Here is a 25,722-nt window from a genome sequence, read left to right on the forward strand (position 1 = left end):
ATTTATTCACCATGTGGCTATAGCAAAAGGAAGTTCAAATATGAAACGGAACGAAATAAATCTATACCGGATGTGCAGCTAATTTCCTCTTTGGGAATCTTTTGCGTTGAAAGTGTGAAGACTGGTAGCTTACCTGCCATCGTGTTCTAGAGAGCTTGATGTTACCAGCACAAAATAGCCGAATTAGTCGTCATTACATTGCCTGCCTCTAGGCAAGAACCTAACTAGTCAAAGACTAGAAAACGTTCAAAAAATTCTATTTTTTTAGCCACCTGCTTCACTCAGGCTTAAGACTAGGAAGTCATTTACTAGATCTACATTTAATCCGTTTACATAAATATGGGTCCAGTAGATCTAACAATATTCCTTAGAAACATGCACATAGCAACAATTTACTATTAATAACAGAGTGCTCTAATAGTTTTTCAAATAGAAAATCTGAAAATACCCATCTGCTTGTCTCTTTCTCTGTAAAAGGCCTCATCCCATGACAGGACTCGCCCTGTCAAAGGCAAATTGTCCTAATTTCAGAACAAGGACATTTTATTTACATTTTGAGGCAAATAATATAATGGGGAGGGGGGGGGGGCAGTAAAAAAAAGATCGTAAGGGAATCGGTATTGCATTCCATACCCCAAAGTAGAATTCCCTCCTCTCAGAGCGGATTACCACTCATTACGATCGTATCAATGGAGTCGTAGAAAAAACTAATTCCTCCAAATATAAATATGGAGAGATGTTATTTTCCTTATTTTAAATAAAGGTGTTGCAACATTTAAAAATCATAAATCAGTTCGGATGATGATTACAGAAAGGGCGGTAAGAATGGGCCTAATAGAAGTATTTCTTGGCCCATGGAAAGCAAACCATTCTCAGAGCATAAGGAAATATCTATCATTATTGGGGTCTTCTTTCTCATGAGGCCGCCATCGTCTGGAGATCACCAACCCTCGACATGTTTGCTGCTCGGTCTCCAAGTTCTCTGCTTGATGCCTTTCAATCAATCTTTTTGTCAGGGATATAAAATATTGAATTGTTTCGGGACACAATTTGCATCAATTATGCAATGACTGGGACATTTAAGAATGTTCTCTTTAAATTCCAATCGAGATTGTTTTAAGGATGATGTCAGATGTTTTCCCTTTGCTTTTTAAGAACAATTTCTAACCAATCTATTTTTCTGGGAATGGGTTAGAATAAAAATGTTTTTAAGTGCCTATCTGACAGTTGTGTGGGCGTGGCACAGTGCATGATTTTTACTTTCTATCCAGAAGGTACCGTGTTCAATTCTCCCGCAGTCTTGTGTGACCTTGACCAAGTCGCAACTTTGTGGCGCCGCATTGCGGTTTATGTTTTGATAATTCCAGTATTCTCTTGGAATAAACCCTAAAGAAAAAAAATCCCTTTAGTATGATGAAAACAAGTTTTGAAAAAAACAAAACAATATCACAAATTACTTCTAGAGAGAGAAAAATGTGAGACTTCCTGACACTATTTTCGGATCGGATATGGCGTTATGTCAAGGGCTTTATGCCCAACAGATTCATTTATATTAAATGTGACCAAAACCTCTAAACCCTTCCATTAAATTAAATTGTTGGCTGCTCTTGTTATTTTGTTAATATTCATGAAGACCAGCAAACAATATTTTGGAATATTTACACAAAACCATTAACACAAATCTCTTTTGACGACATAAATGGCACAAATTTTATTTCCTATGTTGAATCAACAAAAACATTGTAAACAAACAAGAGCTTGTCTGCCCATGGCCACAATTGGACGGGATGAACAAGCAACACACAATGAGGTCATGTAGAATTTCTTGAATGTAAAAAAAAAAGTCATTGATTATTCTGTTGTGGATCTACTCATTGTTATGATAACTATAATACATCCCCTTATCACTAAAAACAGATATCATATACATCCATAGGATATCATTGTATTATCATCAAACGTGAAACCGAAATTTTAAACCAACCAATCATGAAACATGAGCTTGAAATGGCAATTTGTGTTGTGTACTGGAGTCAGGTAGTTCTCCTGGAGATGACAGCATACTATCAGAATAGAGGTATCTTTATATGGACGTAAAGAATTTGGTAAAAGCGCTCCATAAGACTGGCAGATGATTTAACACAAAAAAATTAACATGACCTGACAATGCCAACTCAAAAAGGTCAAACTTGAACAATACAATAATTACTGAACAGGCAGTTTGATAAGTCACATGGCAAAATTAATTCTGTACCTCAGCCGATTGGTAAAGATCATAAGAGAAGGCAGGTTTATGTAAAAAAAAAAAGAAAAAGAAGCACTTCGAGACAAATATTTAATTGCCTGATTTGGCAGGCTGCTATTTCCAGCATTATTTTAATTTGTTCCTCAACGTGTTCGGTTTTAGGATAGATTTTGGCGAGTTTGGCATGAAGAATGTGCCAACGAAATTTGGTTTAGAAGAATTTATAGTTCTGATAATTGTATCACTTTACACAGATTCAGGCAATGCAATCCCGATCAACAATGAATTTATTGAATATTTCAAAACAAATGTCGGAGTCAGACAAGGTTCCATTTCTCTCCAACTCGTTTCAACATACTTTGAGAACCACCTTACAAAAGAATTTATCCACGGCAGACGATTATATGTTGAGAAATGCCAGAAGACAATAGAGGATAAAAACTTTTGCGGTATTTGGGAGTTGAACCCAGGACCCGACTGTTTATTTCCTGTCATTATCAACATTAGATCCTACTCCACGCATTTTTAAAACGAGTATGAAACATAAAATTTGCGGATGAGGAGCTCTAATTAAAGACTGGCAAGCTGCATAACGGCACAATATAATGATTAAAGTAAGCAAATAAGCATGGAGAATAAAAACAACACAATAAAGAGCAACACAACAGCAAACACAGATATTGTAAAAGAGGAAGATACATCAGAGACAGTACAAAACTTCAAGCATCTTGGTGTACTATTTAGTAGGGAGCGATTTGTTGGGTAATTTTCCCCAAACAGCCACGGTATTATTTGGGCAATGTGACCCAAATGGCCCAGTGACAATTTGGCAACATTATAATTATCTTTTTAAAAGAAAGATTGAATTAAAGAAAAATTATAATTAATTACTTGTGGCATACAAATACTGATGTTAATAATGACAAGTATATTGGATTACAAGGGGAGTGGGGTGGGGAGATCATGGTAAGACTCAAATCCGGGTCATCTAAATTACCAGTCTAAGAGTTTAATCATTACGCTAAAGGGATTGCTCTCTGATGTCAATTTTTAACAATGTCATTCTTCGATTCTTGAATGATAATGTTATCTTGTTCTCACTTCGTGATTTTTATAGGTTCGAAGAACTTTACAAAACGTCTATTTGTATTTTATTATTACAGCCATTCTACATAAATGTTTCCTCTTGATTTAAATTGAGTGTCTCTATTTGAGTTGGTCTAAGTAATTGTTAAATCAGAAAACTGACCTAACCAATTTTCATCTACTATTGTTTGAAATTTTAACATTGCCTAAAAAGCTCCCCAAAAATCATTTCGTGTTAAATAAGAATATATCTGTGAAATAGTAGATCTAGATCCAGATGGGAATTATATTTGTAACCGTATCGACACCGATGGCCAGAATGGCATATGGAAGACCAGGTTCAGCCTTGGATTACAGACAAGTTCATGAAGATCTTTCATTCTATAATTTCTTATGTGTTTTTTTAGCCTTGGGCGCTCATTATATTCAAGGAAACATGTACAAAAATATTTGGAAGTATATGCTACAGAAAATCTCTGCGAGGCGCGAACACTTGGTATAGAACAAATAAAAACATCAGGAAAGAAAGAGTTTTCATGTATTGCGTTCCTCGTTACGATGGGATGAGCAAGAGCATCCGTGGTGAGAATACTGTCATTAGACAAAAAATGGATGATAACTGATATATAGGAATAGACAGGAGTGTCAATGTTGGTACGTCTGGAAATCGCGATGGAGAGACCATCACAGAGAATTATTGTTCTCTAAATTTGGCGAGTACTCCAAAAGACTACTTTGCCACAGGACTGAGTGCTCAGTGAGGTTTTTAAAAAAACGTCAGAAGGCCGATCAAATCGGAGTCGCTCGTTCGGTTGTCAGATGTGCATAACTGATTGAGGAAGCGGGCTTTCACAATATTTCACACGGCTTTAGTTGAAGAGATTATCTGTCTAACTTCATTCTTAGACATTGTTTTTTATTTCAAATTCCCAGTTTCCAAACAGTTTTACAGATTTTGATCACCCGCCATCCCCGACGGCGTTCATTTCATTCATTCGATTTCACTCTTTTCATTTCAATGCACGAGTGTCTGCAATATTAACAACACGTTTGACAGGTTGATGCATTGCTTTAGGTTTTCTAATCAATGATCGATTATTACACTTGCAGCAACGGATAGCCTGTTTTAAATTTCGTCGGAAACTTTGAGAAAACAAATTGTAGAGAACAGGATTGAGCGCTGAGTTGAGAAACATAGCAAGGTCACAGAGGGGACCAGTAAAACTTCCAAATCCAAGGCTTTGCTGGAAAGTAGTCACCAGTAATATAACGTGATGTGGTAAAACAAGGAGAGCGAACGACGTCAAAACGATAATAAGGAGTCGAATGACTCGACGTCGAGATGCACGCTTTGATGTCAGGCGGTATCTACAATTTCTGTTCGATGTTGTTGCTCCTGAAAGGCTGCCACAACTGCTCGTGCTATTGTGTGTATTACGCATCGATAAAGGTGTTAGTGGGGAACTTCTACCGCTTGTGTTCAATAGCTTATCCAACGGATTAACTTTCTCCGATTCTCCATTTTGAGTTGTTTTGAACATGTTTTCTTTCAACTGTCCATCTTTGTGGTTGCAGATAAAAGGGTCATCCTCAGAGCTGCTTGAACTGGAAGAAGCCAAAGGATATTTTGTTAGTTCCTGGTCTCCGGGTTTTGAGTCCATTATCTTATGGATGTTCCTGTGTTGTAATTGTATTGTTTGATCCGTTTTATTTTTCGTCAATGAATATTGATCATATATTTTAAAAAGTTCGAGTTCAGTAGGAAGCCTTGACTGTTTCGAAGGAGAACTTTCGAAGGTTGTCGCAGATGAGATTGAAGTCTGATCCAATCTAGACTTGGTGGTTGCTCTTAAAGTCAATGTCGTTAATTCATTTTTCCCCAAAGGCTCAGTGGTTGTCCTGGCTTGTGGTGATAAGGAAAGAGAAGCAGGGACTTGTCTATTGTTGCTCAAAGATGTCTCAATGTAGTTTGTGAGGGTGCTTCTCCTTAATGTTTTAGCCATACTGGCGTACAGAACAGTCATTACCAAAAGAGGCAGCAGGTACCATATCACGAATGTGATAGTGTCGTAGATAGCCAGTGTGTTTTGGGGCAGCTGGAATTTATCGTCAGGATAACAGAATGAAAATGCGTAAGTGTTGTCTTCTTGAGGACAAAATTCGTGGAGGTCATACATGATCAAAACAGGGACGTTGTAGATGGAGGACACAATCCACACTGTAAACTGTGGGACAAAGGAGAAAAAACATCGAATCTCAATCAGCTCTAAATTCTTCGAACGCAAAAACAGGCCTTGAAAAAATAAAATGAAAGAAAAGCAATTATTCCCGGAATGGAGGAAGAAGAAGAACATTTCAGCTTCTCCTCTTTCTCATCCTCTGCCTCCTCTATGCCCCTTCTTCTTTATTCTTATTCTTTTTTCCTACTCCTCCTCCTCCTCTTCTTTTATTTATCATTATCATCTACTACTACTATTACTACTACTACTACTACTACCACTACTACTACTACTACTACTACTACTACTACTACTACTACAACTTCGACTACTACAACGACAAGAACTACTACTACTACTACTACTACTACTACTACTACTACTACTACTACTACTACTACTACAACGACAAGAACTACCACTACTACTACTACTTCTACCACCACAACTACCACAATTACTACTACTACTACTACCCTACTACTACTACTACTACTACTACTACTACTACTACAACATCAACTACAACAACATCAACTACTACTACTACTACTACTACTACTACTACTGCTACTGCTGCAACTACTACTACAACCATTACCACTACCACTACCACCACTACCACTACGTGATGAAAATCGGATATTGTGCCATAACATTCATAGTTTTTCATTCCATCTTTGTGGCGTTGGTCGCTCAACTGTACTGCCCCTCGCTTTATAATAAAACAAGCGATGTTGAGCGTGGCCAGTGACCAAATAGGTGACAAAACACATTACAGACATATCCCTCTCGATTCAAAAGTAAATTGATATATTTGACTACAGGCAGTCAGGGATATTGTACAATGGATAGTATAATATATAGTATGAAGTTGACGTCACTCAGGTCTTTGTTATTGCTTTTTGCTATCCGCGTTTATGAGTAATTCTCACTAAACTGTATTAACCAGACTATAAACGTTTAGGGTTACACACAGTTTTGTGTGTTGGTCCACTATATTTCCGGATGGCAATCTTGTGAGCTTCTTAGCCAAGCGAATACCATCTATAATGAGAACGCATAAAAAGGCGACTTGTAATAAATAGAATAAACATTTTGTTTCATAACATGGCCAGCAGAGTATGTAAATTAGAAAATTTATTTATGTTAGGCATGTTAGGCATCGTGATTCCGTGAAACTGCTCTATATAGGACTACATTTTTAATTCTAAGTCTCTTTCTGGCATTCGATAAGAAACTAACTTTAGATAACGATTCAGTTTTAAAACACTACAAACCTGCGCAAAATACATATTTTTTCTTGTAAAAACACGCCTCGCCTTCAGAGGGTGGTTGATGGCAATGTACCTCTCTATGGCAACCACTTCTAGTAACAACATTGAGGCCGTTATGTTCATGCTCTTTACAAACTGGAACACCTTGCAAATTACCTTGTAAAAAAAAAATGAAAAAAGGGGAGAAAAGAGAAATTTTATCATTATTTGATAGAATGCAATAATAACCATTTCTTATTTTGTTGAATAGAAAAATGAAATCAAATAAATCACTCTTATGCTGAAAGGAGGAAATAAATTAACGTCATTCAACTCTTTGTTATTGTTTTTAGACAGCCATTTTAATGATTAAGATGTAATGCTCTGTTGTTTGGCGTTTCGCAACATAATTTGAGACGTCTTCAGATTGTCCAGAACAGCGCTGCCAGAATAGTATTCATGAAGCGTAGGTGATTCTGCCAGACCTCTGCTTCATGACCTGCATTGGCTGCCTATTGTGAAATGGATTAAATTCAAAGCTTGTGTTTTAGTGTACCGTTGTCTTAAAAGTGCTGCCCCTTCCTAGCTTTTGTAACTAATTGAAACATATTCAAAACACCACCCCTTACGTTCGGCTAGTGATTTCACCAAACTAGTTGTCCTCGGATTGAGCAAAAAACGATGGAATGAGATCCTTTTCTCACTTCGGACCCTCTGTTTGGAACGCCTTACCACAGAGCATTCGTGAGAAAGAATCTTTGTCTATTTTTAAACGTTCGCTTAAAACTTATGTTTCAATTTTAGTAGGTGATATGAGAAGCAAGATAGGAGTTAGGATTGTGTTGTGTGTATGTGTGTGTATGCGAGTGTGTGTGTGTGTGTGTGTGTGTGTGTGCTTGTGTGTGTGAGTGAGTACGTTTCAGCCAAAGTAATTTGTAATTTAAGCGCTTAGAGTCTGTTGTCTCGGAGTTATAGCGCCATATATACGTTTTCAGCATTGTTATTATTATTATTATTATTATTATTATTATTATTATTATTATTATTATTATTATTATTATTATTATTATTATTATTATTTGTTATTATCTCTCACCAAATAATACCAATCAGATTATAAAGGTTCAAGGCTATGCATAGTTTTATATGTTAGTACAATATTTTCGGCTGGTGAATGTGGCATTTTACCTACACGGATAACATACATAGCTTTTCTTCTGTATACCCAGCAGAGATTGGATTGATGGGCTACTGACAGCGGCATCTATAAGATGTCCTAGGCCACTGATCATTGGCAGAAAGAATATGGTGATAATCCTGTATCCTATTGAAAGCGCAGTATGCAATTTTTACAGCATATAAATAGCGGCCCTATAGTCCAATACGATTTCTCTCATCCCCCTTCTCCCTTCCTTCTCTCTCTCTCTCTCTCTCTCTCTCTCTCTCTCTCTCTCTCTCTCTCTCTCTCTCTCTCTCTCTATCTATCTATCTATCTATCTATCTATCTCTTATTCCCCTCCTCAAGTTTTAATCGATCCACATTTAACGTGCTGACATATAATCACACAGAAATCTTTGACGAATATATTCCCACAATTCAGCTGTTATTGAAGACCCAAGAAAACTTAAAATAATTTTATTAGAGACAAGGACGTTCATAACTCTAATCTGCAATGTTCAAATTATTGGAAACATCCAATTTTTCTCAGTTTTGCTGTGTTTTCCCCCTTCTTTTTGTTTGTTTGTTGTTTTTTCTTTACATATTTTCCTTTCAGCAATTCATTCATCTATTCATTCCTTTATGTATTAATTAGATGACTTATCTATTTTGGAGTTTTATGATCTATCAATTTATTTATTTCTCTTACAATCCTAAATTATGTAATTGTGTCTCAATTCGGCCTTTCAATCTCTCAGAAGAGTATCAATTACATAAAATTGTCTGTCTGTTTGTCTGTCTCGTAAGGAACCAGTGTCCATAAATTTATGAAAATAATTACACACCTCAATTCGACTGACACTGGTATTGATTCATTTGAAAATTCTCTTGTCATTGTTTTTTTTATTTTTTTTTTGTTTTTGTTTTTGGTTTGTTTTTGTTTTTTGTTTGTTTTGTTTTGTTTTGGTTTGGCTTGGTCTTATTTGTGTTTTGTTTGGTTTTTATTTATTTCTTTAATGTTTTTGGCATTACGTGTTGCTTTTCAATGTAGGCTAAAAATATACACTGATTTTTATTGTTTTTTAGAAATAAGTATTTAGATTTTTTCTTTCTATTTTTCTATGTGTGTCAGCGTATTTTTTTGTTTTGTTTTGTTTTTTTCTCTGTTAGTGTTCAAACGTCTTTAGTGTTTGTTTCTGTGTCTCTAAATTCGTTTCTAATATATATATATATATATATATATATATATATATATATATATATATATATATATATATATATAATATCTTAAGCTTGAGATGGGCTCGAGATACATGTCTTCATATTTAGAGCGTATCTGAAACGAGCTCTGGGGAATATTGTTAATAATCTGTTAGCTGTTCTCATTATCGTGTATCCCAGTGTGGGGGAAAAAACGATAAGTATCCGAAGCAATGACATGCTTATCACCAGTGTCAAATGAACATTTTAATTAGACATTATACTATACATTAGACCAAAGGGGGCGGCAGCTCCTACCAGTACCACCCACCATCCACCAGTTATTTTGCCAATTGTGATACCAACAAGATACACGCTGATCATTTCTTAAGGATTGGATTTATCTTGCTTCAAGATGAGAAGGTATGAGCTTGTAAAGCTATTTTAGTTTGCTTAGACTTTTATACAGCCATGTGTAAAAGTAAGTTCACACTCATTTGAACCTTCTTAATATGGCGACAAAACAATTATTAATCTTAAGTTATACATCAATGGAAAGTTCTTTCTTTTCTATATCCAATTCACATAAGTATGTCCATCTCACTGCCCTGTATAAAAAAGGATATCGAAAGTTTAAGAAGTGATGTCAAAAAAGTGTCCTCCTTTAACTTGATGCAGGGAAACCCTTCGCCATGATCAAAGTGAATCGTTCAATAAACTCGGCAATATAATTATCTCAGATATCTTGACGAAGCTGGTATAAATCATTTCCATTTTGCATTGGGCCAAGACGACGAACGTCGCTCTTCATAATATCCCACCTGTTCTCAGCTGATAGACTGATGACCAAACCCTTGCCTAAAATGACTGTCCTCTTTTTAAAACACCATGCGTAATCCGAGCCCTGTGGGATGGTCATAGCCATGCATAAAAACTGTTGCGATTTCACGGTCTCTGAAAAAATTGAACAGAGTGTTCCTGATATATCCCCGATGTAATTGGTATGATGACAATGTGCCATCTATTCTCACAAAGAAATTTTTGGCCTACCATGATCCCTCCCCAAACTACATACAAAGAAACACATCCCCTGTTTCTGATCTAAATTATATTTCTTGCCGTTTTTCCTGTAACAAATGTCTCGTCTATCAGCAGAATCAGTCTCGAATTTTGAATTGTCGGTGCACAAAACATTTGCTCATTGTTCCTGGGATCACAAAAGTTGTAATGTCCCCATTTGAAACGGTCCGTTCCGTGCAAATCGGCCAATAAAGATCTTGCGCTACTATCAGTGCTTTTATTCCAACAGATAACAACCGGCGTCTCCTGATGAACATATTGATTTCAGTCTCTCTAGCTGTTGAAACAACTGGTTTAAAAGGACTTTTTTGGTGCTGTTGCACAATACCGGCATCTGCTATGGTTGTTTTCTTTGGAAGACGCGTTTTTCATTTGTCTTTGGTTCGGCCTGTTTCTGGTTAATTTGTATATAACCTTTCGTGACATAATAAGCCTGAGTGAAAATTATGCAACAGAAACCGCAGCCCATACATATCCAATAAAACAGGCACGATCCTCAACACAGTCTACCCGTGATATTAAAGGAAAACAACTGATATTGCAGATATGTTATTTATCAAACCACGTGAACTCACGTTTGTATCAATAAGGTTCTTGAATTTGCACATTGGTGTAAAATCTTTCATTTAAGTGCAGTCAGTTTCCTTGGCCATTGCTTTCCCTCAAATTCTTACCTGCGCATATTTTGCAAAGTCGAAATTTCTCTGTTACAAATTTTAAGCATTGCATCTTTTTATTGAATGTAAAGATATGAAAATAATAACTTTAATTAAATTTACAATTAATAACCATTTCAAACGGTATATAACAAAACGTGATGATTGGACTGTGTCAAAGGATATAAAGGAGGGAATAAGTGTGAACTTGCTTTTACATATGATTATGCAATCATTAGTATCAACGTTCATCATTTGCAATAATATATGGTAATCAAAGGTCATAACTTACTTTGCCGAGGAACCATTTATTCAGGAAAAGGTACTTGAGCATGTTGGGAAATATGCAGACAATCCCAACGCACAAGTCAGCAATTGCAAGATTGGCCAGGAACACGTTGGTGCGTGTACGCATCCGCCTATTTCTTGTGATAACAAAGAGGACAAGAACATTCCCTGAGGACAGATAACCGGAAAACCCTATTTCATGAAATTGCAGTAATTTTGAATTTGCCTTCATAATTGAAAGCATTATATATATTTTTTTATACAAGCATCGCCTCCCAGTATTATTTTGCCTCTGTTCGGTGTCTCGTTTTGTCACAAAAGTCAAGCAAGTTTAAGCTTAGTCAGAAACAGGTGGGCTCGTGGGAAATTCTGGTCCCAACGTTATGTCCTTAGGTTAGGCACTTCACAAACATTACCCTGCTCGACTCATGTGTGAATGAGCAACTGGCTATAGCAAGTGACGGGTTTGTAAGAGTTCTAGTACTCGTAGTACTAAATAAAAGTACTCGTTACAGACGACTGATACTTATTGAAATAATATGGTTCCATCGGGACTGCTGGGGGAATAAATGAGACATTACGAAGTGCATTGGAAAGGCTCTTTAAAAATGTTTATATTTTATTCATATTTTATTACTTCCAGATCCTCAGTAAGTTTAACTTTACGAGAAGGATACTTTGACTCCAATGAATATCGATTGTTGTATATTTGTTGCTATAGAAGTGTATGGGTAAAATTTCTCTCTTCCAAAGAAAGCCGGGGGGCTTGAATGTCAATCGATCTATCCTGATTGTCGTATTGCTATGTCTCGCTACTTTCCTTGTCGCGGGTAAATTATATTATGGAGACATAGGCGTAAAGGTTTCGTCCAATTTAATGTACTTGGTGTGAGACTAATGACAAAATTTTGTAAACACAAAATCACGTGGGCTGATTGTTATGACAGCTTTTTTATACGTACCTGTTAACTTATGAAGGAGAAACATGCAATTAATCCAAATGTTATGATCTAAATTTTTAATTCACTGTCAATGGTCAGAACTATTCTAACAAAATACCAGATCGATACAAGTGGTTATTAATTAACTATTTAATAAAGTTTAGCCCTTTAGCGCGGATTTATAAGATGCTATCGCCTTGGCATTCTTTGACGGACTGTTTATTCAATCAAACAAACGTATGCTATGAACATTTTTTTAAAACTACATTTATTCCAATTGAGCATAATGGAGCTTAGTAATAATTCTCTAAAAATATGTTGAGTGGGGCTCGAGCTCGGGTCGCTTAGATTAACAGTGCACAAAGCTTATCTAATTCTTCGACTCCTTTAGTTTTACAGAATAACACGAGATTTAAAAAAAAAATTAATTTTGCTAATGTGCATTACCAAACTTTTGTTTTACCTGTCTCAAAATAGAGTTTACAACTCTGTTTAGATTGTCTAATCCCTACATTTAGAACGATTGATGGAGAAATTGCATAAAATTCCGACAGCATGCCCCGAGGATATTTTTGTAAACATAGAAAGGAGAGGTTTGGAAGCGATTGCAATATAGGAATGGAGTACAGGTAGGGAAATGAATGAAGAAGATTTGAGACTAAATTTACGACTTTGTCAGAAAAAAAAATTATTGGAAGATAGATAATTTCATTTATTGATTTATTGATTGACTGGTTGATTGAATGATTGGTTGGCTGATTTGTAATTAAAGAATGAAAAAAGATGGCAAAAAGATATGTCCAAATGATTAAAGTCGCAATTTTAATAAAAGTCAAACAATTGTGATCTTGACCAGTGACTGGATGAATGACAATGTGTAATAATATTAACTTTCCTCGGGATTAACCCATTCAGCATTCGATTCAGCAGAATCAACCAATTGCAAATCGGTTGTGATGAGTGCATGCCAATAGATGATGACAGGTTTTGTATGGTAAAAATCAAGAGTACAAAGAAAAGTTCCACTGATATGCGACTCGTCTAGACCTTTTCCATAAATAACGTTTGTTTGGTTATATCTTTAAAACCACAAAATACACACTATAAAATTCTGAACCAAAATACCTATATTATGTTACTACTCAACATCACTAGTCACTAGAGTTGTCATATTGTTATCTGCCACCGACGCAACCAGCAGTCCGGTAGGTACCTTTTCCCAACTCTTTTAATGCGACCTTGGTTGCAAAAACAATCTTTCCCTCTTTTTCCAGGAGGTTTGAGGTTCCATCCCCAGTTGGGGCAGGCTGATTTTTAAAAAAATAATTTCTTGTATTGATCATTCTTCTTTGTCTGGCACTGTTTCAAACCAATCTTTCAAATATTAAGTGCTAAATGGCAGTCTTTTAATTTACCCTCTTGTTAGAAATAAAGTTTTGCTTACCTATTATACAAGCAAGGAAAACGACGGAATAGCTAACGATGAGTATAGCCCTGCTGACTGGATCTGAAAACGGATGTGAAAATGGTTGAGGAGCCATTGAAAAGGTCTCATTAATGTCTCGCCTGTCTGCTGTTTTGTTGCTGCAGAAGAAGTTGTCGCCCAGGGCTGCAATAGTCTTATTTTCTCCTTCCATGGCAATAGTTAAGATGAGTGAACAAGTGATGAGAGACGGCAACTTCTCGAGGTTTTAGTTGGAGTTGCTAATCATTAATCGGCAAAACTGTGGAAAATATGCAAGTTTGATTAAATAAAGACTGTATTGGTCACTCGCTCTGAATAAACTGATATGATTTGTAACATCGCGCTTTGAAAATGAAAAAGAGAGTTTATGTTTGAAATGTTTTAAAAAGTAAGTATTACAACATGAAGTTTGGTCAATTGCTTATCTGTTGTGGCTGGTAAAACAAAATAACAATATAGCGTTTATCTATCGACACATAATGCGAATTATGTTAGAGAGAGAGAGAGAGAGAGAGAGAGAGAGAGAGAGAGAGAGAGAGAGAGAGAGAGCGCTCAGAATGTACAGTGCCCCGGTTGGCAAAGAGAAATTAACAAACAGGAATTATATGCCAACCACATGTCTCATTAATAGTTTGCAATATCTTTCCTAAACCGGCCAATGAAAGGAATTTTGGGGTGATACCGGTAAAGGGCCATATAAACCAATTACAGCTTTTTTTAATTTATTTGTGAACGTCTTTGTCAGTTCCACGTGACACCAAACACTTCTTGTAAAGAAACCCAATTAAATGGAATACCGTAAGAGCATGGTTGGTATTAGAATCAACCTTAGGACTTGTCTTTCCAAATGCTATATGGAGAATATTCGAATGGCAATCGTTAAATTTCAGGATTGAAGTAAATCGTCTGCATATAAAGATGTCTTGCATAGATATATTCATTGAAAATAAAAATGTAGAATTAAAAGTACAGAAATATGCCAATATGATAGGAATAATACATTATGTGAGTTGTATATAGAGAGAAATAAAGGGGGGGGGGGTGGTTGACATAGAAAAGAATGAAGCCTGACGACACTCTTGGCATATTGCTAGAATAGTAACTTAGATAAGAGAAAATATAAAGGAAACGTCCAGGCCTTATGCTTATCAAGGAGGTGAAAAATGTAAGGTTAAAGAAACCTACCCCCTCCCCCCCCCCCTCCATCTTGGCATTTTGGCCGTCGTCAGGGTACAAACGTGATTCTAAAAATACAATTGAAAGTCTAGACAGACCCCCACCAAAAAAAAATAATAATAAATAAATAAATAAAATAATAAAATAAAATAAAATAAAAAGGAGAAATCGATTATTTCTAATTTTCAGAAAGACCCATCTAGGTACTTTGCAAGAATGTGAAAAGAAAAAGAAGCTAAAGAAGAGATTAGTTCGGAAATGTGGCTCAAATAATTGGAGACTGTTTTACACAAGGTGGCGAAATAGGCCCTGTTCATTGTTGGGCATTGTTATAAAAAAGATTGAAAGTAAATCTATTCTACATTTAAAAAATAGGGTTGGGGAATTTACATTTTCCGTACAGTCTGTGTTAAATTGTTGCCATGCCACAACGATTACTGGCAAATCTAAAAATTATAAAACTATTTTTACAGATTGATATAAGAGTAACTTTCAAAACTTTTTAAGATTAAAGGTAATTCTATCACCTGTTGACTCAAATGGTTATTTAGAATATCCTCTAGGGTACATTTATCGGTCCTTAATTTTACCTAGACTTTGGGAAACGCCTCTGGCTATCCTAATGCCAGATTCATTTGTGCGCACCTACAGACTTTATTATCGGACCGATGTTATCATTGATGAGCCAAATATGCGTTTCGATCTACATTCATTTCCACAATACAGTAGTACATTAATGAAAATAAATGAATGCCAGTTCATAATAGCCTTTATTTCTCAGCAAATCATGAGGATTCTCCACTAATATTCTAGTTAAAAACAAAAAATTTTTTTAAAAATATCTCATTTTCATTAAAGGAAAGTTATACAAATGTGAATGGCGTTAGTTATGCTTTTTAAAAAAAGAGTTAAAATTGTACCTCAATTGTTCGGCTTTGCATCCGCAAGAATCGTTGTTGTAAGCCTTAACAAGTTGTTTTTGATTCATTCATTGCATATTAGCTTGTATAAACTTCTTCAAACTAAATTGTTGTTTATTACTACCCTATAGGTATTTGATTGGATTCATGCCTTTGCTTATCAAATTGTGCCAGTACACAAAGTGTTTGATATTGGTGACCCTCCGTCTAAAGGCGGTATAATATCAGAATGAACTAGGTGCAGGAAAGTGAATTTATAGCCACATGTACGCAACTTTGGGTTGATTTTAATTCGTTATGGTGTAGAATAAATGTAATTTCTTCGATTGCGAAATAAAAACATTCTTTTTATTTTATTTTTTTTGCTAATCCTTCCAATTCTAAATTCACTTTTTGGGATCTGACACATCCCGATATAATACCGTTTTGAGACGAGTGGGCACATTGTGAAAGTCAATGGGTGGTTTTGTAGCTTTTGCTCTCTCGTCACGAAAAACTATTTATGAAGGCCACTATTGTCTTTAGAAAGCTGCGACATGAATCTTATAAAACACTCATGTGATTGTACGAAAAACTAGCAGGAATCCATCAAAAGCATCTCTAAATTCAGAGCAGCTGCCTTATGCTTGTGTAAACGACTTCAACATATTGACTAAATAAAGACAAGATCACCCTTTTTCTCGAAATGTAAATGTAACGCATTGTCGGATTAATTCAAGCCTACGAGTACATATTTGCAAGTCTGATGACCGAACGCGATTATGGGCTTGTTTTAATGTTGTTGTAATGGAGAATATTATGCTTTGGTTTGAGAGATTCCCATTACAACAATGAGACCATAACAATTTGAGTTATCAGACCTGCAAACTAGTGCACATAGATTCAGGCTAATGGCTTGTACATATTTAATTAATTAAATTTGCTCAAAGAACTATTTCCAACGAAAGTAACATGGTGTCCAAAAATAGATTTCACGCATAATATTTACCTTACAAAATTGTTAAAGGCCAAATCCTCCAACAACAAAAATTGTTTGATAAAATTCTTTCAATCAGAGAAAAAAATATGTTTATGGGGCTTGTTTTATAAAGGTGTAATGAAGAATATTTGGGGTTGGTTTGAGAGTATTTCCATTACAACAACGAATCAATAACAATTTGGGCCACCAAACGTATATGTTTGTGCGACTATGTGGTCTAGTGGTATGACACTCGCTTTCGGATCAGAAGGTCCTGGGTTCGAGCCTCGCTCAGCGCATAGTTGAGTCCTTGGAAAAGACTCTTTACTCACATTCTCTCACCGTACTCAGGTGTAAAATGAGTACCTGGCCGTTAACAGCGTTGTCTTCGTCCAAAAAATTGTAATATCGCCTAAAAGGCGGCATGTCCCGTCCTACATGTTAAATGTTGCTGTTGACCAGGGACCCCTTGTAAAGCGCTTTGAGCACATTTAGTGGATATTGCGCTATATAAAAGCTCTATTATTAAACGTATAGGTATCACATCATTCTTGCACTCCTATGTTTGAATTTACGAAGTATTCACAATGCCAACACTACCAAGGTCGCGCTAATATTGGGAGTTCCATAAAAATTTCCGAGGTAAGAGTCAAGATCTTACAATAAAACAATTGGCAAATGAAATATATTTACAACATATTCTACAAGAATACAGAGTTTTCTAAAAGTGTTTTTTCTTTCTTCATAAAATACCCGATGGCGGGGAAAGTTCCACCCTGTCCAGTTATTGTCGATCGAGCGTAAAGGGGAAGACAGTCTTTTAGCCACGGGACAACATGAAGTTAACCACGTGATCTAATAAGAATTTCATTTATTAGCTTTTATGGTTTACTTGTCTATAAAAAAACATTCGGTTCTATTTCATCAAAGCTAAGTGTTGTCACCTCTCTCTCTCTCTCTCTCTCTCTCTCTCTCTCTCTCTCTCTCTCTCTCTCTCTCTCTGTGTGTGTGTGTGTGTGTGTGTGTTTCTTTTCTCTCTTTATTTCTCTCTCCTTCTCTCTCTCTCTCTCTCTCTCTCTCTCTCTCTCTCTCTCTGTGTGTGTGTGTATGTGTGTGTGTGTTTCTTTCCCCTCTTTATTTCTCTCTCTCTCTCTCTCTCTCTCTCTCTCTCTCTCTCTCTCTCTCTCTCTCTCTCTCTCTCTTCTTTTTTTTTTTTTTTTTTTTTTTTTTTTTTTTACAAAGTGCAAAGTACATTTTATAACTAAATTAAGGGCACATTTTCTGGTAACAGAACATACCAATTTTGACTTGATATTAATAACTGAGGACTTCAACTTCTCCCAAATCAAATTTATCCTCAATCGATGTTTTGTGGTGCTTGTAGAAGCTGCATTTGTGTACAGCTTGTCTAGACATAGTCAATCAAAATAGTAATATTTTAGACCTGTTATTCTTCTCTGGTGAAATCTATGTATATTAAAACATTGAGCACATTGCCCTGATGAACAGGGAGTACTGAACAAAAATGAATATAACAACTTCGAAAAAGAACAAAATACCAAACATGGAACATTTCGGGCTCTAAAACCTTCTTCATCCAATAACAAAAACAAAAAAGCACTTAAATAATCCAGACAGACAGACAGACAGACATTTCAAGATCTGTTTACTTGCGGACAGGACGACCAAATATTCCTCTGTCGCTTGTCTAGATTTTAAAGGATATATCTACGTTTTCATTATCTGGTTATTGGCTGAAGAAGGGTTTTGAGCCTGAAACGTTCCGGGTCTTTTTTCTTTATTGTTTTGTTTGTTGGTGTTTTGTCATTTTTTAAAGCTGTTATATTATTTATTTTTGTTCATTACCGCTTAAGGCAGCATAGTATTACTTTGAGCACAGGGTAAGAACAATCATGCCATACTAAAAATGTGTGAATCCTCTGCAAAGAAAGACAGTGAAAACAGGTACAACTTACTAAAAGTGATTTGACCAAAATTAAGAAATGAATCAAAAGAAGTAGATTGTGTATTGACCTGTATTGACATGAATGTAAATGCTACTTTGGGCATTCTTTAAAAACATCTTTAAAAATATTGATTCTTTATGAGTATCGAGATCATGGGCCAAATAAACAGTTATGGATGAATAATATCAACAACAAAAACAACAACATCAAACGCCAATTATTCAATACACATCTAAATGATAAATCTGTAGAGAACCATGACAGATATGAATCCAGAAATGCTACATATACTAGTGCTTAGCAACCTGTGAAAGAATTTTAGAGAAAACTATCAGTGGAGAGTAAAATATGTCATTCAAACAGCTTTCGAAAACAACTCCTGGTGCAAATAAGGCGTATCTGGAAAATGTTCCATAACTGTCTCAATTCCAAAACCATATCATTCAAATTTATTTATTGCAAGTTTGAGATGTGTATCTTCATTGCAACCGACATGGTACGCAATTAATAATAATCACCTGTCTACCATTTTTTAAAATTTAGACCGTTTATGCTGATACCAACTTCTATTCTTCTTCACAAAATTGACAAAATGATTTAATGCCTTATTATTATGGTCTACAGATTGTCATTGAGGTTTTATGTCAAAAATGTGTTGTCTTTCAAATTGATAGAGAGAAAAAAAAACAGTTGGTTCTCGTACTGAGTATCTGTCACTAATGCAGAGAAAGATATTAGTGTGATCTTTGATCGAAAATTAAACTCTGATGCTCATATCCATGACTTTACTAATCGGGCAAATAGGATTAATGGTATTACTTGAGGGAGTTTTTTTCTTCTATTATGAATGTCACTATGTTTCTCTTGTCATACACATCGGTAATCAGACCCATTCTTAGATATGGTAACTGTATATTATGGAGCCCTATATTCAAACGTCAGATAATTGTTTTAGAGAATTGTGTCCAAAAAATATCACCAAAGCTTTATGGAAATGGTAAGTATGTCATATGAGGAAAAATTAAAATTTATAACCCTTACATCTTTAAAATGCAAAAGAAAGAAGGGTGTCTTTATAGATATCTTTATAGATAAATGTCAACAGTTTTGACAAATCGACTACGAAACACTCTTTAAGTATTCCCTCTTAAAATGTATCCGCGGAGACCAACACAAAATTTGTATCACTCATTCTCCTACAACTTTTCGACAATTATTTTTATTACAATGACAAAATCGCTTCGAAAATGTCATTTATAAGGAGCTCCATGATATAAAATAATTTTTATTTGATGAGAACATTAATTATTATATTTTTTATCACTCTTCATTACAATATATATATATATATATATATATATATATATATATATATATATATATGAGTGTTGGTGGGTACTTGTAGATACTAGAGTGTTCGATAATATAAATTAGACCATGTAAAATAAATAAGGACACTCACATCGTATTTGGTCAGGACGATCGTTTCAGTGTTGGCCACACCTCTTCGGTTGACGATAAATCCGTTCCAGTTCCAGCCGAGGAGGTGTGACCAACACTGAAACGATCGTCCTGACATAATACAATGTGAGTGTCCCTATATATATATATATATATATATATATATATATATATATATATATATATATATAATATATATATATATTATGTTGCAAATCAGATTTAATTTTAAAGTAACGCAAAGGCTCCAGAATCACTGCGCCAATCGTCACCAAATTTTCCATGGCGTATTATATACAAGTCGTGAAGATTGTGTGTATAATAATTTTGATTAGACATGGCAGTTATCTTGGATGCCTATTGCTACGAAAAATTCATAGAATAACGAATTTTTAAACTCCACTTTTAGAACTTCATGAGCATCTCTAAGTCATTAAAACTTATTGAAAATATTAGTTGATGTCAGACTAAATAATGTTAAGGATTTTGAAGTGTCATTTGATACTTGTGAGGGTGAATTATTTATTTTTAAAGTTAATTATAGCGAGTACATTTTTTCTCTCCTAAGAATACGAGTTTAAGTTTTAAAAGTAGGCAGGGTAGGTCTGATTAAATATATGTTTATTCAGATTCCACCGGAATCAGACGTCATCAATTTTTAGCACGTTGCGTGTGTCGATCTCCCGGTAATCAAATAAAACAGGTGTGGGAGTACTTTGACTGAATCGATACTAGGTTGTGGTTCCTCTCATTATTTTTAACACAATCCATTTCGTTTAATTTATATATAAATTCTTAACGCTGTGAAAGAATTATACGGCAACCGAGCGAAATATTTATAATATTTGACCAGATATTTTGCAAACTTTTCCGATGATTACTATATCTGATTACAAACTACATTATTATTAGCCGTTCCTCGGGTTCCCGATCTGAAAATAACCATGGCGTCAAGTAACCATCGTCTTATAGTCCCTTTTGTTTCTATCCGATTCTTAACACTCTAGTCGCCAATCTAAACGAAAGAAATTGGATCCCGACCAAACTTTGCGAAGGCTTCAACGGTGTGAGGCACACACAAAGAACATAAAAGTGCGTAGCGAACAGGTCCCGAATTGAGCCTTAGAGCGTGGGTTCCCGCAAAGAACACCGTCAGATCTGGGACTCGCTACTTCAAGACAAAGAGTCGGACATAACCGCACCGTTTAGTCCCAGAGAAGTAGATGCGGCCGTTAGCAATGCCCAGAATGGCAGAGCAGCGGGAATAAATGGCATATACCCAATATGGGGCCTGGTTGGCGGAGGCAATGTCTGACGTCCTCGCAAAAGCGAAGCTCACACTTGTATAAAAGCACGCTAAGATCGTTGCCATTCTGAAGCCAGACAATCCAGCGAGGAGGCAGGCAGATAAAAACCCATTTCACTTAGATGCTCGTATAAACTCATGGAGCATGTGTCACTGAATAGAAGGGGATCGACCGGTCCTAGACTCAACCCTACCACATGAGCAAACAGGTTTCGGGTACGGAAGATGACAACAGAACAGGTCATTGCCCTTACTGGGCATAGTGAAAAAGGCTTTGAACCAAGATTGCGTACATCAAAGCATTACTAGGCCTATCGGCTGAAACTTGCGAAGGTCACAAGGAGATAGAAAGCATTGAAGTTGCTCTCTTCTATACTAGGGGTAACATCACGATTGAAATCAGAAAATAAGAAATGGTATTCTCAGATATTCAGATCTGTACTGGCACCAATGTTGGGTTACGCGGACGATTGGCTCCCGTTTAACAAGAGTAGCGACTGGAACCATCTCAAGAGCGTACTCGGCAATGGCGTGACCAAACTCAAGACCTATTTTGACGAGTTGTACCTGAAGACAAACACCACAAGACGGTAGCTGCCGTGTTCCATCTACATAGCGGCTGACCCACTCGGAAATTGAATGTCAAAGTCGAGGACAAGTTACTCCCATAAAAAGCATATCCTAAGTACCTGTGGAACACGCTAGCCCACAGCCTTACCTATCAAGTCCATCTCGAGGGGGGTTCCCAGAAGATAGAGAAACGTGAATTTCAGAAGAAACTGGCATGAATAACGTGGGGTGCCTTTTTTCAGCAAATAAAGACGAGTCATGAATCCACCATTGTGATCCAGAGAGCAAACGCCAGTCAATGGAATACCAACACAAGAACTCTCCTTGTCAAAAAAATGTTCAAAGTTGGGGCGTCGGCTAGATAAGTGCTGCTCATTTTCCAGGACTCTAACGATGTTTTTCACATCAGATTTTTGGAAAGGGACAAAACAAGATTTTCGATCAATATGTTGTCATGCTGGAGAAACTGAGTCCGACTGAAAAGAAGTGCGACACCAGAAAAATACGTCATTGAAACACAATAACGCTCGATTCCGAACGTGTCAACGGACGTCTCAAACAGCGCTGAGGAAAATGGATTTCTCCACCTTGCCACATCCGCTCAACAGTCCCGACCTGGCACCTTCAGATTTCTTATTTCATAAATTGAAGGAGTATCCCAAAGGAAACCACTATGAAAGCGAAAAAGGCCCGTGAAAGCTGTTAACCTATCTTGGTGTAGAGAAAAAAGGATGTCAGTTTTTTGCCGACAGGATGCGTCAAATGGTGCGGTCTTGGCAGCTCTTTGTTGGTTTTGACTATGTCGAAGATAAAAGCAATCTGTAGCTGAGATTTCAAACTTACATTTCATGTATTGTTTTACGACTTATTCCTAAAAATGAAGAAGTTATTAAGGAAATTGCAAAAAATTTGCTTGTCTGTTTGCTGGGTTTTTTTGTTTTTGGTTATTTTTTTGTGTGTTTTTTGTTTTGTTATGTGCTTTTTTTTATGTTGTTAATTTGTTTAGCTAAAATACTCACAGCATCCGCCAGCCGGATATAGCGTACCAGCCCACAAAAATATGTGTAGCTTTGAATGTCTATCGTCTGATGGGTATAATTTAGTGACAAGTACTCATTAAAATGGCAGTCTAAAAATAACAAATAGTTAAGTGATGTCAATTTCGTTCCATCTATAGACAGAACGAAATTCGACATCACTCGGCTCTATATTCTTGTTTTTAGCCAGTCATTTTATGAGTAGTTCTCACTAAATTATATCAATCGGACTATAAAGTTTAAGGTTACACATATTTTCATGTGTTGGTATGTTATATCCGGCTGGCGGTTGTTATGAGTTTTTTTGTGTTTTTTTTTTGGATAAGCGCATAGCATCAATTGATGCTGTGTGCTTAGGTAATTTACTCACAAAATTCAGCCAGCCGGATATATAACGCACCAACGACTCAAATCTGTGTGTAACCTTGACCGTTTACAGTCCGATACAATTTAGTGAGAACTACCCATAAAAATGGCTGGCTAAAAATAATAAAGGGCTTGAGTGACGTCAATTTCGATTCTATCTATAGATAGTATGAATTTGCCATCACTCAGGTCTTTGTTATTGCTTTTTGCCATCCGCGTTTATGAGTAATTCTCACTAAACTGAATTAACCGGACTATAAACGTTCAAGGTTACACACAGTTTTGTGTGTTGGTCCGTTATACTTCCGGATGGCAATATTGTGAGCCTCTTGGCCAAGCGCATACGATCTATTCTTGAGATGATGAGTCACAAATGTATGTCACTGTGAACTCACAACCAAAGAGATCCGAGGATTAGACGCGGCGTGTCATCACTTCAACGTTATGTCTATATTGTGGGCATTTTGTACAAGTTTCTTCTGTCCATTCAGCAATGATTGGGTGGCTGGGTCTATTAGATCTGATGGAACGTATTTTTTGCGATAAGCTTGCGTCCTATCCAAAGGACAGCGACAAATGTTTACTGTCCTAACGCTGAAGAAATCGGGGTAAAATTGCCACACGGGACTCATGATTGCCTAGCTGTCTGTTCGAAGAGTAGAAAACAATTGTTAATTTATTTTTAATGCAACAGAAACCAGGAAATCCGTCTCCATGAGCGACAGGATTTCTATAGTTCCACAGTACTTTTTTATTAAATTGCTTAATCTTTCACTTTTAGCAAAAGTGGAATTTAACTTAATTTCAATGCCTTATTGATACTATTTTAGATAGGTTTCATTTTTATAAGTGGCGTGATTTTTTTTAATTTCAAAAACAATTCGCTGAGTCGGTTGTCGTTTATGACTCCCTCAAGTCAGGGATAAAGAGGGGGGGGGTGCGCTCCCCCCCCCCTCACACACACACACACACACAACACACACACACACACGATAATATAGATAGTTCGAAGATGACGTCACTCAGGCCTTTGTTATTGTTTTTTGCCATCCACGTTTATGAGTAATGCTCACTGAACTGCATTAACCCGACTATAAACGTTCATGGATACACACAGTTTTGTGTGTTGGTCCGTTATACTTCCGGATGGCAATGTTATGAGCTTCTTAGCCAAGCGCATACTATCTATAAAGAATCCCCTCTTTAGGTGCCGTGAAACTACGGAAATCCTTCCCAATGAGCTTTATGGCTCTAAAGGACTGTTTTATTTAATAATCAAAATGCATATATAAAATAATGAAACAACTAAATTACCCGTAAATTTACTATTTTAAAACAGGGAATACTCACACATTTTAATCTTTATAAACTTATCAAAATCCATGAAATACCACAGAGCATGTTAACACTGTCACATGAAAGGAAGAACATATTATATATTAGGTTCTGAAGGTAACTTGACAAGAATCCAAATAGAAATTACATTATACAATTAACCGACCAGTCAATTTCTTGATTAAACAACATCGCAGGTCAACAACGCTCATGAGTTGAGGTCAATAATCTTCAAAGTTTAAATATGGACAACTAAATTACCCGTAAATTTACTATTTTAAAACAGGGAATACTCACACATTTTAATCTTTATAAACTTATCAAAATCCATGAAATACCACAGAGCATGTTAACACTGTCACATGAAAGGAAGAACATATTATATATTAGGTTCTGAAGGTAACTTGACAAGAATCCAAATAGAAATTACATTATACAATTAACCGACCAGTCAATTTCTTGATTAAACAACATCGCAGGTCAACAACGCTCATGAGTTGAGGTCAATAATCTTCAAAGTTTAAATATGGATCAAACAATAATGTGTCACCTAAGATCAATTCATATTTAATTAATATTATTATAATTATTATATTATATTATTATTCCTATAATTAGGAATGACATATCTCTGCTATGAACACCCATGTTTGTTTACGTTTGTTATTTTCAAAAATTGGATACAGTGAAAGAGATTGCAAGTAAAGTGTTTCGTTTCTGTTAACAATTCAATCGGGTGTATTTATGCACCACGGGAACACCAAAACGATGTAAGCAAGATGATTCAAATCACGCAATCCAAGCAGACGATAGACTGGACTAACTCGAGTTTCGTGTGACATGAGCCGCGTGAAATCGATCTGTGATTTCAAGATGAGAAGAGAAAAGGAAAAGAATAAGCAGATGAATGTGGGTGGGTGGTTGTCAGAATTTTAAAATAAAATTCTCTTTGGAATTGTTGTTTAAATATGCGTCATCGCCATCATCTCTATCTACATTTAATCATCTTCGCCATCATCTAATTATCATCA

The 25,722-nt window shown here is 36.0% G+C and overlaps 1 protein-coding gene across 1 annotated transcript; it reads right to left on the bottom strand.

Annotated features, from left to right (window-relative positions):
- Window positions 1-1,685: 1,685 nt before the first annotated feature.
- On the bottom strand, window positions 1,686-24,954 carry LOC144956913 (uncharacterized). Its single transcript, XM_078887740.1, has 5 exons — window positions 24,707-24,954; window positions 13,575-13,854; window positions 11,194-11,357; window positions 6,831-6,983; window positions 1,686-5,556 (listed from the first exon to the last, which is right to left on the bottom strand). Exons 2-5 carry the CDS (start codon window positions 13,765-13,767, stop codon window positions 4,342-4,344), a joined length of 1,725 nt encoding a protein of 574 aa, XP_078743866.1. The 5' UTR covers window positions 13,768-13,854; window positions 24,707-24,954; the 3' UTR covers window positions 1,686-4,341.
- Window positions 24,955-25,722: the final 768 nt, after the last annotated feature.

This window comes from Berghia stephanieae, chromosome 1 (assembly GCF_034508935.2).
Source record: "Berghia stephanieae isolate SIO BIC M18660-M18661 chromosome 1, UCSD_Bste_1.3, whole genome shotgun sequence".
In the NCBI taxonomy this organism is placed as follows: Eukaryota; Metazoa; Mollusca; class Gastropoda; order Nudibranchia; family Aeolidiidae; genus Berghia; species Berghia stephanieae.

Coding starts and splice junctions, on each gene's coding strand:
- LOC144956913 (XM_078887740.1), bottom strand. CDS start 13,767: ATGGAAGGAGAAAATAAGACTATTGCAGCCCTGGGCGACAACTTCTTC. Junction 11,358..13,574: donor TTTCCTTGCTTGTATAATAG/GTAAGCAAAACT, acceptor ATCTGTCCTCAG/GGAATGTTCTTGTCCTCTTT. Junction 5,557..6,830: donor AAAATATGTATTTTGCGCAG/GTTTGTAGTGTT, acceptor TTTGTCCCACAG/TTTACAGTGTGGATTGTGTC.